Here is a 12,759-nt window from a genome sequence, read left to right on the forward strand (position 1 = left end):
CACAAATTATTCAAGTGGAAATCTAGCTAGAAAGAGGTGTTATTGCTTAGTCTGACAATGGAAAGTCTTCAAATTTAAACATTACGTATTCATCTCTGCACTTACACAATATAAAAATACAAACACATGTTACTAACATGTTTAAAGTCAGCTACAGTTTTAGTTGCAGGTTAAGGCCCTTGCTTCACAATCCTATAGAATATCAGTGGAATCTTCTAGGTTGGTGCACAAGTGGTTAAACATTCATTTAACCACCCTGTAGTGTTCCAGTCAAATTTGACCGATTTACAATTTTTATGTCTGAAAGCTCCATGACATTGTCCACACAGGCCATCTGAAAACACAAAATAAGTTTAAATAATTTTCATTAAATTTTGGGGATTTTCTAATTTTTACTAATAAAGTCACAATGGTCAGATTTGACCTGGAACACCAATGATGTTAGTTTGTGCCATGTCTTTAAAAATTGAAAGGGTTTCACAACAAATTTCCTGGCTAAATATTAAAACAAAATATTGTGCTATTTATCACAGACTATGTCTCCTCTATTATTTACTATAGTCAAAATAATCCATAAATAATGGTACTTTTACTCAAAAATGTGTTATATGAGCTCAGGTTAATGATGCCTACTGGCCAAAAGTTCCAAATAGAAATACAAAACCTACTTACTAGAAATAAAGTTGATAAAAAGATCTAAGCCAACATCTAATGACAAAATCTACATAATAAGAGATTTATAAACAGTTATAAGGGGTTGGTCATTTTTGACCGGGAACACAAAGGTAGGTAACATGAAATGAACACAGCACAAGGGTTAATATTACATTAATAATGTTTGGGGTCAACTGGCTACTTTTAGCACCTTTCCAAACAAAGCAAGAAGGACAAAATGTACAACAATATAATAACAACGTTTCAATGCCAATGGAAACATGTCTGACTAAATGTTATCTAGTTGACCCATGGGTGTTAAAATATGATAAACCATTACAACCTTGGGAAAACGCTGACAGCATTGCAACACTACTTTGACCTTTCACTGAATGTTTTTACTAGTTTCTATAGGGATATTAAACACAAGAGATCAGCACAATAGGAGTAAAACACATACAGGAAGGGTGTCAAGTGCTTCAGATACTTTGTTCTTAATCCAGATTGAGCAAGATTTTGGAAACCGTATGAGCTAAAATTTGAGCAAAACATTAGGCTTCCTTATCTTTACTGTTTACCTCACGTCACTTAAACTGCAGAAGAAAATGAAACATCTTGCCATGGCTCATGATTCCTTCATAATATTGAAGGAGACTTCTGTGTTCATCTAATGGCCATGACAGTCAAGTTTCACATTTTTGTCCCAACATATAAAATATTGTAAAATCTACAAATGGAAGCTAGTATTTATTCTGTTGGATCACTGGAATGGTATTAGCACCAACAGAATGTGTTCTTTACAAAGCCCTGTTTGGATCCTTGTTTGGTCTTTTTGCAGTCACTAGCGATTGACAGAGGTAGTACATCAAACAGCAGGTCTCAGGAATGACCACAGTCATTACAGGAGGAGTTGTGCAATGGGGAATTTATACCTCAGTGAGACGGATTACATTTTGAACATATAAAGGCCCTTCTGCTTGCAGCCAAGGTTTCATACATTTCTCATTTGAGCTAAATCATTCAAACCAGCTCTGAAAATATAGAAGTGAAGAAGGTGATTATGAGAAATAATACCTCCAGAATATATGTACTGTATGACGTTAATGCCACTGTTTTGAAAAGAAATACTAAAAATCTTCATTATGCTCCAGCATGTCAGGGGGTTATCTGTGAGGGCAACAGGAAAGTGAAACCTTCTAGCTGTCCAGCAATCCACCTCTCCATTAAGTGTTCACACCCTTTTCCTCCTGTTCCCACAAGTAGAACCCCTCCCAGATATCTTTTCCTTAAGACACAGACCAGAATAAACAAATCCAACAAATGTACATCCTCAGACCAGAGCTGCATTTTCTCTTGGAAAAGGAAGATGAACATGTTATATAAAGAAAGAATTACAACTACAGACATGTAATATACAGGTGAATTTTTCTACTTTTCAAAACACCTCTGCCTTATAGTGCAATGACTGTGAACATGGATCAAAATTAATAAATGCAAATGAAACAAGAATATGATAAACTAGAACAAATTTGTTTTCAGATTGATCTAGGCTAATTACACTCTCTCAACTCTAAATATCTTCTAGGTTGCTTGCACAGAGGGCCATGTTTGTTTCTTGGATGGTGGAATTTGATTAGGCTGTGGGAAATGAAATCATTACACAGTAACTCATTGAAAGGCAAGAAAAAAGGATACAGTCACTCGTGACAGGGGAATTCTTTGAATGTCACAATCAGTGCATATGACATAAATAAGTAAATGAAAATAAACTTTGCACTCATGTGTTATACATCACTACTCACATAATAAGATCTACTCTACAATGACATATTCATAATTTGTGTTGCATGATCAGCATATCAGACATGTAAATATAAGTCAAGTTGGAGATTACCTTCTGCATATGTGTAGCAATAGAGCCTTCATTTCAAATTGTCGATTTCCATTGTGCTGCACAGTGATTAGGACAATCCAGGTCCCATTTCATTATATTCTTACTGTACTAATGTTATGATTTTTAGAATATTCAGTCCAATATAATATTTAACTTGCCCTCCAAAGACATTTAAACCTTATTCCATAGAACTATGTGCATAATATAACAGGTTATCATTCAAGTATATGTCAGTATCAAATAAAAGTAGGCCTCTCAAAGAACTATATCATGCAAATTGAGGTTGTCTATAGCATTTTGTACTTCACTTTATGATGAGCATATTCTTCATAATTAATATTAGTTTAATCATCAATCCAAATAATGATTTACCTGTAGACCAGCTGAACTGAATCACAGCAAAGGCATGTTGTTACTACCTTGAATACTGTTAGGTATTAACAGATGTCTTCATTTCCCCATTACTTAAATAATGAGTGATCCCTCTGGAAAAGAAAGGAAGGAAACTTTGTGAAGTGCCTGGACTCCAGATCATAACATAATGATTTCCAGATTGCAGGGTTCATATATTAAATTACTGCATCCAACATTTACTATCATGTGCTTTTCCTGCCATTGAATTTCTAAAGATCTATGACGTCAATCTAAACAGGGCAATGGAGATTTTGTTTATGTGTGTTAAAAATAGGTGTGTCACTGTCTCAACAACAATGGTTCATTTAACACAGTCTCATAGGCCTCTGAAATGTGTTTGACATTCATTCCACTAGTACTGTATGTTCTGTACAGTGACTCAGGCAGTTACTTGCTAGAAAGTAAAAACACAAAGTTAATTTTATGTAGCAACTAAGAGTCTAAGTACATATAGTCACCAAATACTCACATGAATATTTCCTATATTGCTCTGAGAAATAAATATTTAGTAGTTTGAGATAGTGTTTGAGTGAAGTGTTAAGATTTGTGTGAAGTAACCTAATACAATATGTATCATTAAGTATCATAGCATGTATCAAATCAGTAGACTGAAAAGCCTTAACAATGCATGGGCCAAGTTGAATGCAGAGGTAATTTGATGAATTTTGTGCCTTTTATGGCTTGTTCCAGCATTAAGCCTGAAAATGAAAGTAGTTTTTGTTCATGATTAATAACCTTTCAAAAGAGATTCTTTATCTCATATCTTTATCACACCTTAGAAGTAGATGTTTTTCTGGTCAGATCAACTTAACTGACAACTACTGAATGGACCTGGAGGGTCAGGTCCATAAGTGCAATCACACACTTGTCACACCAGGTCAACCTTTATCTGAAATAGAATTTAATACTTTTTAGATGACAACATAGGAAAATAGAGCTGCACATGTGTAGGCCCAAGCCAATTTCCTGGAGATTTCATATTGAAAGGAAAACTTGCAAGTTGATCCATGCTGTCATCTTGTGGTGATAATTGGTAACTACAGGCTGCTATCAAGATCTCTGTGTCACTTTGGGGCTGTTTGCTTCTGTACTTTATCCCAGTCTTGGCTGAACTGAAGATGCAAGCGAGAGGAATGCCAAGAAAAATACAATTATGATGATGAATCTTGTGTATGTATAATACATGAAGGCAATATTAATGTTAAAACCAGAATACATGCTTGACGATCCTCCACAATGCTAATGCTTATTTATATTCATGTAGGGCTAGGTCACAAACTGCACACTTTCACAGATTTACCAGGGTATTAGAGACAGGAAACAGTCTACTTTTGATGGAAACACAGCCACTTCAGTTTCAATTTGGTTTATGTAGACACAGTTCTGCTTCATGGTGTTAGTCAGCTGCCCATAACTGCCTGCTGCAGTACTGCGCAGTGCACACACTTGTGCCATGATTCAGTATTTGATGTGGCCTATTACAATAGCGCGCTTAAGTGCTGTGCTTCCACAGGTATGGTTACAACGGCTGCGGTCTATCCCCGTTTAGGACCCAGTTGCTAAGGGAATGTCAGCGCAGTGGCATGTGATCCCTGAAGCACATCACAGCCTCATTCCAAAACCTCTACAGCAACCAGCGAGGAGCAATGACAGAGATACCGGAGAACAGGCCCTTCGCTGCGCAGTTGTCTAATGTTTACCTCACCATATTGGCACTCTTTTGTTTCAAGCTCTTTGTGAAGATAACCCTCAATTTGCTCACGTACTTCTACATCATCAAAGGGAACCGCAAGGAGGCAGCGCGGATTTCTGCCGAGTTTTATGATTTTGGTCAAGGACAAAGTAAGTAAATCACTCTGAACTGAAATGACTAAACTGAGACGCATCCAGTCAGGCACATGGGTCTGAGGAATGCTTTAGATCCATGTTATACAGCTATTGGCAATGTCCTTCCTTTAGTCAATTGATCACCACCCTATTTTCAATTTATTTGCATGGCTTAGAGATCATTTTGTGCACCAAAACATTTCTGCTACAGGGAACTAGCAGTTTGCATGGAACACATGCTTGTAAGCCGCACTCTGCAGACTCTTTTTCCCCATGTACAACAGCAATTGTTCACAGTATATTTCAGGGATGAGCAAGTCTAATCCTCAAGGGCAAAAGGTCTGCAGGTTTTTGGTTTTATTAATTGTTTCATTTTTTGCACAGGACGTCACCTCCCATCATATCCCAGGTGTCAGATAGTTGCTAAATGAATGGTAACTCTAAAACAGGCAGGACTCCAGCCCTCTTGGGGTGGAATTAAATTGAACAGATAGACAGTGGCATAGTTGTCTCATGTTGGTTGAAGTTGTTTCATATTAATTGATGTAATGGCGGTTAAGCAGTTTGAAGGTATGTGTTAATGAACTTACTGTGTTCTTTTTCCCACTAGTTCTTGATACAGGGGAGCTTGTGTAGCACACTTTAAAGCTTTGCAAAAAATGATTTGATCACAGAGCAAGAAGGGTGTTCAGGATACAATCGTACCTGTAGGTGCCTTCTGAATTTGGCACATAATTAGATGTAGGTTAGATACATAAAGCATTAATAAGGATTTACATACTGTATACGATAATAAGATAACTAGGAAGCCTGCCAAATAGGATTTGCAAATAAAAGTCAAGAGGAAAAATGTTTCCTTTTATTTAAGTGCATTCAAATATTTACATAAATATTTACATAGGAACAATGGTCTTAAAACTGAACTCCACATCTTCTAACTATGATCAGCATTTTGATACTTCACTGTCAGAAAATATCCAGTTGATATAGAAAGTTTGTTATAAAACTATGAAATTGTTAAAGGGGAAAAAAAAAACACTATCACAGAATTCTGTGAGGCTGTCACATCCAAGAAGTGTCTGTGACATTCAGTGCTGCTCACAGTCCAGAGCAGATTCATAATTCTGAATGTCCTTATTTCATATATTCAATTCATTCAAAGGGGAGATGAAGATTTGTTGAAGAAGGTGTTGAAGATTGCTTGACATGTCCCATTGGCAGAGGTGTCTCTGTCTTAAGTTACAAGCTTAACAAATTTTCACTCCCGTTCCTTTTCTTTGACTCCAAATACTTTGTCTAAGTCTCTGTCCGTTCTGCAATATGGTCATAACATATTGCTTGAGGAACCTGCCTTGTTCCCTTGTTTTGGGATAATCAATAGACCATGGAAGCTAGTCTCCCTCAGAGCAAAAATGACAAAGTCATGCAAGAGATTAAGTCTGTTTTATGTGTTAGCCCCCCCACCATAACCTGCAGCGTAAATGCCAGCACTGTGGATAAGCTGACTTCTAACCTCATTTATAAATAGAATGGAGATATGCAATACCTCTCCCTTCCCCCCAGCTGTAACTTTCTCCAGCTCTGGACATCCATGTTATTCATCAGCACTGGTACTGCTGTCACCAGTCTCTCAGTGTAACAACAATTTAGCAGCCAATCAGGAAGGAGCCAGGCCTCCTCTCATGCTGCCAAGGGTTTGCAGTTAGGCAACAGAGTGTGTAAATATGCCTCAAGTCCCATCCACTGAAAACTACCACACAGAAAAGACATCAAGGAAAAGGACGCTTGAAAAAACAGAGGATTTTCCTTCAAAAAAGAGATTTTGTTGGGGCATTCTAACTAGCCAAGGTCAGTGCCACATATGTGCTCTCTCCCCCATGGTACTATCTCAGTCTATTGCAAAATCCTTCTCATTTGAGATACTACTGTTTTTAAATTTTGAATAACATGCATTAATGTACCTGCTTTGTACATTTGTAATTAACCACTTGGTACATTTTCTTTGGATTTTGCATTTTCAGATGTGAAAACTGAGACTGTGTTGTATACAAGAGTTCTTTCAGTGGGTAAACATTGCACATGCCCAAAATAGACATATACCATACTATGCACTTAGAACAGTCAAACTCTCACTGCTCATTCAGACCCTTGGAGTAAGTGGAGCTGCTCTCAGCTCACTCTACACACATTAAAACTTCTGTCTGCTTAACTTAAATTATTCAAATATGGCAAGGTTCTACTGTAATTTTAGTTTGTTTGTAGAGCGTTGAATAACATAATGTTTTTTTTTTCTGCCCATGAGCATTTACAGATAAAAATTGGAAGAGATTTTGTGGCTTGATTTTAAAAACTGCTGTGATACAGACATTGAAATACCTGTTCAATGTTCCAAAGTAATATCTAAAATCTCATTACTAATGATATAGAAAATTAGGCAGCTGAAACATATTAAAGGTTTACATTCCCTTTTGCTGAATTAACTATCATGTGTGCTTTGATTTCTACCATTTGTTTGTTAAGTGGAGTAGACGCACATGGAAGCTTGCAGATGGTTAGAAGCAAATCCATTTGAGTGCTATATCTACTCCAACTAGTTATGTAAGGCCTTGCTACTGGGAAAACAGTTTTCCATTAAAAGAACTTCTCATGCAATATTGCACTGGATGGTCAACATAGTCCATATGAGGTAATGTGTTCTTCCTGACATAAAAAAGTAATTATAACTGGTGATGAAAACTTTAACATTGACAAGTCATTTTTTTATGAGTAGTTCAGTACATTTATAATATGGTTAAACACATAAACACAAAATTATCTCATATTTGAAATAAATTGATTATAATAATAAATTATATGTAAAAAGTATATTTTGACTGTACGTGACCCTGAAAGAAGCAAACGCATTGTTATTTGTCAGCTATATAACATAGATTTCAGTGAGGTAACATATCTCTGGCAATAACTAGTGTATGTTCAGTATTCCACAGCCTGTGTCTATGAAAAGTTTCAGGCTCCTAACAAGAACACCAGATGGGTCATTGGGAAAGCTGTGTAAATATAGCCTATGATTCGTTCACAATGAATGCAAGGTTTACCTTTTGGTAGGTTTACTTTACCTCTCTGAAATAAACACTGCATTACTTCACATTTCACAAAAGTGACAATGAACACATTGCTATACTATAGTGCTACACAATAGGTTACATTTTTGTGACCAATGTGATACTTTGATACTTGATACATGATACTTTTCACATTTCTCAAGCAATAATATCCTGGAAGAAGTAGTTTTAAGACAAAGCATTTCACTATTTCCTCCTGTTTAGACATTTACATTTACTCATTTGGCAGACACTTTTATCCAAAGCAACTTACAAGTGAGGCAGGATACAACACAAGCAAAAAGCCATATAAGGAGTCAATGATATAGATTAGCTATTTAGCTTATACCTTAAGTTCCATACATCATTAGAATGTCATGTGACTTTGATTAGGCATGCAGCAACAAGCCTCAGGCACAGAGAGAGGGCCGCAGAGAGAGCGAAATTGGGGGTCACTCTTTTAAGGGTTGTCCTGAGCTCTTTCCTCTATCAACAGTCTTATAGATGATTGAAGTGGAGGATATTGATGATGATGATAAGGCTGTCTGGAATGCATCAGCGGTTATACTGGATATTGATTCAGGTGTGTACATTGTACATGAAACTTGTTCTGAAACACAGCCATGTACCACTAGCACCAGACAAGCACACTAAGTATGTTATTATTATTTTTTTCTTTCAGGTATGTTGTTAACTATGCTTCTTTCCTATTGGGGTTCTGCATTGACACCAGACAAATATATGTTGAATCCATGTTGGAAGGCAATCCAAAGTTTATTTTATTTGATTTTTTTGCCATTGGCTAAAAAGCATGCACACAATAAATACTGTTATAAACTTAATCCTTTTTTAAGTCAGCTGTCTTCACAGATAACAAGGTGTAACAGAGATCAGAAATTGTACTATAATATAGGGTAACTATGTACGTTAGTTTATGTGAGGTGGAACTGCAGCTGCAAGGATGAAAAATGGGCCTTGAATCCTTGCATTCTTTAGTGAAAGATCTGATAGAAGTGGTTGTCCCTGGAAGGGAGTGAGATGTGTGTACTCTGTGTCACAGGGTCATGGGCAGACCGGTCCCCTCTTCACGAGGCTGCGGGGCGAGGTCGTCTTCTGAATGTCAGGAACTTGATTGCTCAGGTAAGCTGTTGGGGGCAGGGGCATCTGCTACCGGTTCATGGAGTGTCTCCCTTACCGCATTGAATGTCTGAAAGTGCAAAGATCAGAATTTGTAACCAAAATTTAGACTGAAATAAAGAAAACATCAGAGATGTACTCAACAGGATATGTACCAGAAACATCTGGAGTTTTCCATGTGTTGTATGCCTAATCTGAATGGGAGCATTACTTTGATATCTGCGAGAACTGTAGTTCTTCAGCTGTCATATTTAATTTTAGTCATTTCAGTGCTTTCCAGTTTTCTAATTTTCAATGAAAAAATAACCAATGAGATGTTCCATTTGTTACTGCAGGGCTACAATGTGAATGTACGCACCATTGACCACGTTACCCCTTTGCACGAGGCCTGCCTTGGAGACTATGTGGCCTGTGCAAGGGCTCTCATTGATGCTGGTGCCAATGTAAGTTCCCCTCACAAAATATTAGAAAACCTTTAGTGAAATAAATGTACGGCTCCAACTCCATGTGCGCTTGTCTGTATATATGCATTCACAAAATGTATGAAGAAATAGATTTTGACTTCGTTTTACATTTCTGTTGCAACATCACAAATGTACCGCACTGAGAATGTTAATAGAAATTAGAACATGGCATGCCATTTTTGTCACGCTTTTAAACAGTGTGGTGAGCAGTGAAGTGAATGTCGAACAGGATACACTTAACGAAGCATGATAATTGGTTGATGTGTCACAGGTTAATGCCACCACCATTGATGGGGTGACTCCTCTGTTCAACGCCTGCTCGTCAGGCAGTGTGACATGTGCGGAGGTGCTGCTGGAAAATGGTGCCAGACCTCAGTCTGAAGTGTGCCAACCATCACCTATTCATGAGGCAAGCAGTAAAGGTATGCCCTCAGGGGTCAGCATTCACGTAGGGCTCACCTCATATCTCCATTTCCCCCAAAGCATCAAAATATGTAAACCAGGACATTTGAACTACAGACTGCAGAGTACATTTAAAAGTGATGCACCCAGGAAGCTGTGATATTTTTTTTCCTATTCAGGCAAAAGTGCTTGTGTAGAAGCTCTGCTAACATGGGGGGCTGATGTGGACTACGACATTCCTCACCTGGGAACACCACTATTCATTGCCTGTATGTCCAAAGAGCTCCAGTGTACCAGGAAGCTTCTGGATGGAGGTGAGGCCTGGCAGAGAGATTGCCACCTCTTTTGTTTATCAAATTGCTCCAATCACGTAGGATGTAATGGCCATGCCCCCAACAAGCCCCAACAAGTTAAGATGATAAGTAATTTCAGTAAGTTTCAAAATGGAGTTTTGAAGTTTAAATATTTTCAGTGTTATAATCACCAGCTGGCAACATCAAACACAGATAAGATCTGAGTAAGAATAGAGCCAAAATAAAAGCAAAACGAAAACCTGTTTTCTACGAAGGATGAATTTGTTCTTTGAATGTGTGAAATCACACCTTAAACAGTTCATCTGGATGGAAAAGTTGCAAAACTCATGCCCCGTCATCAACACTCACAGCCAATGACACTGCAGCTCTGTGCAAGTGAGGAGTGAAACAATAGCTTCAGTGCATCAGTGGTTGCTTTGCAAAACATCCAGTGCAATCAGTATAATCCCAGTAGACAGGTGATGATTGAAACATTTAGCCTCAGCAACAATTCATTTTCTGAGGGCGGCTCACCTTCACCAATGTTTAGAAAATGTTGACTCGTCAAAATAAAATGACAAATCAAATGTGATTAAATATTTACCTACTTGTTATAGTGCCGCAGGGTAGAAAGTGGGCGATGAATGTGACTATGCCTGCTATTTTATATACGCAAAATTTTGCAGTTTTTAATGTTTTTCGAAAATGCTATTTGATGAATGGGGCTGTGCAATAAGTGTCTGAAGATGTAAATGGGTGTGTGTGATAAATGTCAAATGTCAAGATGTACAGTGGACCGACACCAGAAATGTGTACTAAATTGTTAGAGTAAGAAACAACTGCTTCATTTCCACAATCATAAACTCCACTTCCAGCACCTTGCACATGAAAGTGTTTGCTTTGTTGCTCAGACTGAATTTACCTTCAGCAAAGTCAGAGAATTTTCAGGTTTCAAGTTCCAGGCATATTTAGGTGAATCCAATATTGTAATGTTTGTATTGCCCAATACTAATAAATATCCTGTACAATAATCAAAAAATAAGTAAAAATGTACCATCCTTGAACCATTCTAATGTATCCTGAAGGGTTTTGTGTGTTTACCACCACACAGGAGCGAACGTGCAGAAAGGTAAATTTCTGGAAACTCCTTTGCACGTGGCTGCTCAGAAGGACTGCACGGATATTATAAAAGTCCTGCTTGACTATGGGGCCAATGTCAATGCTAGGAACCTGGAGCTGCAGCGGCCAGTGGAATCAGCTCCTCCCAACAGTTTATCTGAGGGATTCCTCCTGTTATATGAAGGTGCGTTATTAAGGTATCCTTAGAGAATATCAAAGTGAAATAAATGAATACATAAATACTACTACTACTAATAATAATAATACATTTTCCTGTCTCTGAATACAGATTTATAATTTAAATTTGTAGGACTCATAAAACTAATTAAAAATTAAATAAATATAGGCCTTTGTTATGGTCTTTTTTAAAATTTGGTTACTCTTTGTATATGAGATGAGTGGTGGAAACAATTTTTTTTTTTTTTTAATTCCTGCAGCGATCTAACAGTCACATGTATTAGGTTAGCAATTGTCATGAGTTCTACATTTTCAGTACAACTGCATTTAACAGATATCACAACGCAGCAGGTGCTGTGGTACCAAATGGAGCTTTGCGGCTTCAGTAACAGGTGAGGCTGAGTGACACGTCTGTATCCCTCTTCACCCCAACAGCGATGCCCCGCCCACTGAGTCAGCTGTGCCGCCTGAGCATCAGGGCGTGCATTGGCCGATCCAGACTCCACCTCATTCCACAGCTTCATCTGCCGAACCCCCTGAAGAAGTTCCTTCTGTACAGATAGAACAGCAGGCTGGAGCAGAAAGCTCCGTGTTATGAAGTGCATGTCCTATACATAAAGCTTTAATTGTACCGGTTTTACACCCTTTAACACACATTCTTAAAAATGAACCTGTGTGGATGTATTAGAACACTTCTTGTGTGGAAGTAACAGATCAGATACACAAGCTGAGAAGTTGGAACTACTACTGTTTGATGTTCACCCACTTCAATTGTCCTCAAATTATGAGACAATTTTAAAATGATTTATGAAAAAAAACTTGTTCCTAGACTGTACCCCTGACTATACAGTTTTATCAATTTATAATAGACTGGTTCAGATATATTACTTGGCTTTTGGGTAGTACTGGTGACAAATTTAAATTGTGAATTATAATTCTATTTTCAGTCAATGGCAACTTGTACTTCAATTTTACTTCTCACTTTGCACCTCATGCTTTGTGTCACACGTTTCAGCCTGTATTCGTGAATTTGCTGTTAGCTGCACTTACACTTGATTGTCTGCATTTAGTGGTATTTTTGTATTTTGCACCGTAATCTGCACGTCTACTTAAAGTTGTCCTGGATAAGGGCATTAGCCAAACAAATAAACCAAATCAAAAATAAACCTTTAAATGTATGCAATGAATGTGATGCATTTCAGTAAGATAATTATATAAGTAGAATATTTATTTTGCAGCATCCCACATGAGAAAAATCTCTAAATAACGATATTGAT

The 12,759-nt window shown here is 37.5% G+C and overlaps 1 protein-coding gene across 2 annotated transcripts; it reads left to right on the top strand.

Annotated features, from left to right (window-relative positions):
• Positions 1-4,595: 4,595 nt before the first annotated feature.
• LOC118793428 (ankyrin repeat and SOCS box protein 5-like) lies at positions 4,596-12,597 on the top strand. 2 transcript variants are annotated; one of them, XM_036551605.1, is made up of 8 exons: positions 6,539-6,637; positions 8,387-8,473; positions 8,951-9,030; positions 9,363-9,470; positions 9,763-9,913; positions 10,073-10,207; positions 11,298-11,489; positions 11,918-12,597. In XM_036551605.1, the coding sequence occupies exons 2-8, from the start codon at positions 8,395-8,397 to the stop codon at positions 12,043-12,045; spliced, it is 873 nt and encodes a 290-aa protein (XP_036407498.1). In that variant the 5' UTR covers positions 6,539-6,637; positions 8,387-8,394; the 3' UTR covers positions 12,046-12,597. The 2 variants fall into 2 exon arrangements, with proteins under 2 accessions (XP_036407497.1, XP_036407498.1); XM_036551604.1 differs by lacking the exons at positions 6,539-6,637; positions 8,387-8,473 and adding an exon at positions 4,596-4,804.
• The last annotated feature ends 162 nt before the right edge of the window (positions 12,598-12,759 follow it).

This window comes from Megalops cyprinoides, chromosome 18 (genome assembly GCF_013368585.1).
Source record: "Megalops cyprinoides isolate fMegCyp1 chromosome 18, fMegCyp1.pri, whole genome shotgun sequence".
In the NCBI taxonomy this organism is placed as follows: Eukaryota; Metazoa; Chordata; class Actinopteri; order Elopiformes; family Megalopidae; genus Megalops; species Megalops cyprinoides.